This window comes from Otolemur garnettii, unplaced genomic scaffold (assembly GCF_000181295.1).
Source record: "Otolemur garnettii isolate 467f Iridium unplaced genomic scaffold, OtoGar3 scaffold00127, whole genome shotgun sequence".
NCBI lineage: Eukaryota > Metazoa > Chordata > Mammalia > Primates > Galagidae > Otolemur > Otolemur garnettii.
In genome coordinates, this window is record NW_003852522.1 from 3,634,096 (window position 1) to 3,638,736 (window position 4,641).

Genomic DNA, 4,641 nt, shown 5'->3' on the forward strand with positions numbered 1-4,641 from the left:
AAAAAAAAAAAGAAAAAGAAAAAGGAGACGACCACCACCTAATCCTCCTAGGAACTTAAGCTGCAGTTTAGGGAACGGTACTCAGCTAGCAAGACTGGCAGACATACCAGTCCTAAGGGACTCAGTTCACATCAGTGGGAGCCCAGGGGAATGGATAAGAGGACACACTCTTTGGGGCCCTGCTGTTTGTGTTTCAGGAGGATGTCCCCTGGGCTGAGGGAGGGACGAGGGGAGAAGTTTGTGGCCTGGGAGTTGGGAGGTGGTATCTCAGATCCCTGGGCCACAGAGAGTACTCCCTCCCTAAGCTTTCTCACTGATTATGGCAGAGCAGGCTGAAGGCTGCTCTGATGACATCCCAATGGAACTCAAAGTCACAAACACACTCAGAGGCAGCTGACAGCCTGACATTACAGCCAAGCACCCAGACACCCCATCTAAGGTGGCCAAGACTTCACTTCAAGCAGGCTGACTACTTGGTGGCACTTTCAAACTTGCTACCTGCTTCTACCTCTGTGGGGTCCTTAAGTCTACCCGCTGGGCTCCCCAAGCATCAAATTGAGTCTTTGGAGGACTGTGTAGCCCAGAGGCAACCTAGGCCTTGGAGACTTCTGCTGCAGGGACCAATGGGAAACAAACAAGCTAGAATGGATGTGTGGGGTGTGGGTAGGGGAAGAAACACAGTTGGTAAAGATTATAATAACAATGAGTGTCGCCAACTGTTATTGAATGTCACACCACATGCTTTGCTTGGACACGAATTAATGCACCATATTCCAGACAAAGAAACCAAGGCACAGAAAGGGTGAATAACTGTGTTATTAGTGATAGAACATGGATTTGAACCTGGGCAGCTGAGCTACACAGCTGGACTAGGTGTCTATCTCCCCCACCAGGACAGACAAACAGGGTAGGGAGGCCTGGTGTCTCCCTGGGATCCCTGCGCCTCTCCACTTGACTCACTCACAGGAGATGCCAGGCAGCCTTTATGGAAAAGGCCTGGCATTTGCTTTGTGAAGGTCACAGGGAGGTTGAGAGCCGGCGCTGGTGTGTGTCTCCTCGGCAGGCATGTTGTGCCAGGTGAAACAGCTGTTTGGGGGCCTGGGTGTGCTAGGAGGGTTGGTATGTAGGAATCCGGGCAAAGAGGAGGTCTGTGTGCCTGAGGGGCACTTGTGTGTCTGTGGGGTATTGTATGTCTATGTGTGTGAGAGGGCTCTGGGGGTTCATATGTGCCTGTGTGCAATCTGTGTGTCTGGGTTAGTGTGTTACTAAGTCTGTGTGACCTTGTGAGTATGCTGCATGGATGCTGTGATTGGCTCTGACCCTCAAATTGGTATGAGGTATGTTCCTGTGTCTGGGTATAGGCGGGAGTGTGGCCTGCAGGGATGGGTGTGGGGCTTGGGTGTGTGTATCAGTGACAGCATCTTCCCAAACCCGAGAGCACAGTGCAGACAAAGTTGTTTGAGGGGTGGGCCAGGGTGCTGTGGTGTGTGTGTGGCCATGAGTCAAATGTAGAGTACTCTGGGTGCCCCTACTCTGGGTGCCCCTAGGAGACCCAAACCTAGGATAGTAAACACCAGGTGACCTCAATTGCCCCCGTGCATGCGTGGCTATGTATGTGGAATGTGTGTGTCAGTGTTGGAGACCTGACAATTCTGAGAACTTAAAGGCCACTTCATGGCCCCAGCTCTTCAAGCTAATTCCAAATACCCTCCAGGCATCCCAGAACCTCCCTGCCCTGCCCCCACTCCTAGAACTGGCTCCAGGCCAGTAGCCTAGGAGTGGAGCCCAGGTGGACACCTATAACTGCTTCCAAGGTGAAAGACAGTAAGTAGCCCAGGTCTAGGGGCACAAAATAAGGTGAAGGGATCCCACCTTGAATAGACAGGATCGGGACAGGATTCAACATCCACTTTGAAGGTTGCCACATTCAGGAAGCCCTCAGCAGTATCCAAACCTCTAGGACTAGGGAAGCGGGTGAGGCCCAAGCCAGACCCTAAAAGCCACTGAGAGTTTGCCCTAAGATGGATTCAAAACCCCCACAGCGCTGCCAGTTCCCTCCTGTTGTAAAGGAAGGGACTGGCCATGGGCCACCCACCTGACAGATCTGCCCAGAGGGTGCTGACCGGTGTCCTCCTCACTGAAGAAGAGGGTCAGGGACTCAGGGCCTGCGGGGGGCAATGCCAAAGCAGAGGGCCGGGCCCGGGGTGTTGCACTAGAGTGCATGGAAGCCAAGTGCAGTCAGGGCACGCATGAGGAAGGCAGCACGGCAGTGTGGCATGCCCTGCCTGCCAGGCCTGAGGTGTCTGTGGCTGCTGCTGGCGGTGCCGCCTCCCCGCTCTCCTCCACCCTCCTAGTGACCCCCTCAGGGACAGCCCCCGGGCTGCTCGGTAGCAGAGAGGATAGCTGGGCGCAAGGACTCCCAAGCACATCTCCCCCAGCAGGGGTCTTGCAGAACTGAATCTGCCTGCCACCTCCCTCTTGGAGGGTGGAGGGGGGTGCCGGAGGCTCCAGTTTCCTAGCTCCAAGCCATTCCCCCCCTCCCCCACCACCTCCTATGGCCCCGCCTTCCTTCCTCCCTGCCTTGATGTCAAGCCAAGCTGGCTCTAGGTATATAATCGGAGAGAGTCCTCGCAGAGTGCCACAGGTTGACAAAATCAGAAGACTGCGGGCAGGTGTAACTGATAGGTGACAGGGGGAGAGACGGAAGTGGGGACAGAGACACAGAGAAACCAGGAGAGAGGCAATGATTTACCCCAACACCTAAGGGGTTCCCAAAGGCCCTGGCCTCTCCTTCTCTTCTTCCCTGCCCCCATCTTTTCCCTAGGGCAGGTGCTGGACCCAGTCCCGGCTTGGCGGAAGCCCAGCCCCGCAGTACCTTCTCCCTGGCCTATCTCTGAACTCACTTCTAAACAAGTGTGTGAGGAGTTAGAGAAGAGATGCCCTTGCACAGGGTTGCCAACCACTCCATCCAGGTTAAACAGACATAGGAAAGCCAGATCCAGATATGACCTCCAGACTTGTCACCCCTAGGCTTCTAGCTCCTGCATCCCACTCCCAGTCTGGCCAGGAAGAGAACTTGCATTTGCCTTTGGTGCCTGGTGCAGGCGCAGACATAGCCTCATAGCAAGGCAATACCGTTGGTCCTATTTCACAGGCAGTTAGACAGAGGCCAACAGAACTGAACACATGTTCCCAGGACAGCCTGGATGGCAGGTGGATCTCACTCCCTTAATCGTGACCAGAGCTTCAGCTTTGCACAGGAAAGGGAGGGACATGGCATTTATTGAGCACCTACTGCATGCCCTATCAGAAGTCTCCACTGTAACCCTAGCAAGCAGGGATGATTTTTATCAATGCCCTGTGATTAAAGAGGAAAAATGAGGCTGTGAAGAGTGAATCACGAACCCCAGACGCCAGCGCGCGCCTGGTGACCAGGGGAGGCTCGAACCTACACGACCACCAGCGCGGCACTTACCCAGCCCACCTCTGCCGTCCAAAATCCTGGAAGTTTCGGAGAATCCGAAGGCGCCTGCGGAAAGTCGGGGATGGGCTGGCGAAGAAAACGGGCGAGGAGGGCGGTGACCGTGGACGTCGGGGCGCCCTCTGGGCCGAGGGCTCGGGCAAGAAAGCCTCGTCCTCGGCCGCCGCCGCCGGGAAGGCCTCCAGCTGCAGCTCCTGAATGCGGCCTAGGCCGCCCGACCGCGCCATGGCCGCGGGGCGGCCCCGCCTTGGCGGGCGCTGGGAAGCTGTGCCGCCCGCCCCGAGCGGCCCACGCAGGTCCCCCGCCCAGCCCCAGGGCCGGAGCCTCACCCGGCCCGGCCGCCTCGGCCCTTCCGGCTTAGCGCTGGGGCCGCCCCCGGGGCGGGGCAGGCCTGGGGCATCCTCAGAGCTGGGGCAGGGACTCCCTCGCAGACCGCGGGACAACCCTGAAGTCCTTCTGTTGTCCCCACAATAGCCTGAACCATCTTCACAAATACCAAGATGCCCCTAATCACTGGGGGCGCCCACAAACTTCCTGTGGTAAGAGGCCTCACAGACCTCAGCAGCGTCTCCATGGTCCCACAGAACACTTGGGAGCACACTCACTATCCCTGAGACGTGCCTACACAGCCCAGGGGGACACCAACAATCCCTGGGCTTCCCCACACAAGATAAAGGTAACTTCCCAGATGAGGAGAGTCGTAGTGTCTTCATTGTTTCTAAGACATCCCACAGACCCAGCAGCACCCACAAACCTCTGATGCTCTGAGAGCTCAAGAGAAACCTCTTCAGGTCCCAGGACCCCCTCCACAGTTTCTCAAATGTTTCAAACTCCTAGAGCGCTCCCTTGCCGCCCATAACACTGCAAGAATTCCCCCACATGCCCAGAACCATTTCTACAGACCATATGTGAGTCCCCCCAAATCCTAGAGTCCTTCACAGATCCCCAGAAGGCTTTCATTGTCCCTCAAATGTCATCCGTGAATCCCTGAGTGGCTCCAGCAACACCTGTGAGATGCCCTCATATGTGTAAAGAACCCCAACACAGGCCAGGTGTGGTGGCTCAAGCTTGTAATCCTAGCACTCTGGGAGGCTGAGGCAGGTGGATAGCTTGAGCCCAGGACTTCAAGACCAGCCTGAGCAAGAGAGAGATCCCTGGCT

The 4,641-nt window shown here is 56.4% G+C and overlaps 1 protein-coding gene across 1 annotated transcript in view; it reads right to left on the minus strand.

Moving 5' to 3' along the window:
- Positions 1-3,708, minus strand: part of PDE4A (phosphodiesterase 4A) — a 28,740-nt gene extending 25,032 nt beyond the window's left edge. The window contains exon 1 of the mRNA XM_023518078.1: positions 3,476-3,708. Within this exon, the coding sequence (XP_023373846.1) occupies positions 3,476-3,708 (233 nt within the window). The remainder of the gene's footprint in view (positions 1-3,475) is intronic.
- Positions 3,709-4,641: the final 933 nt, after the last annotated feature.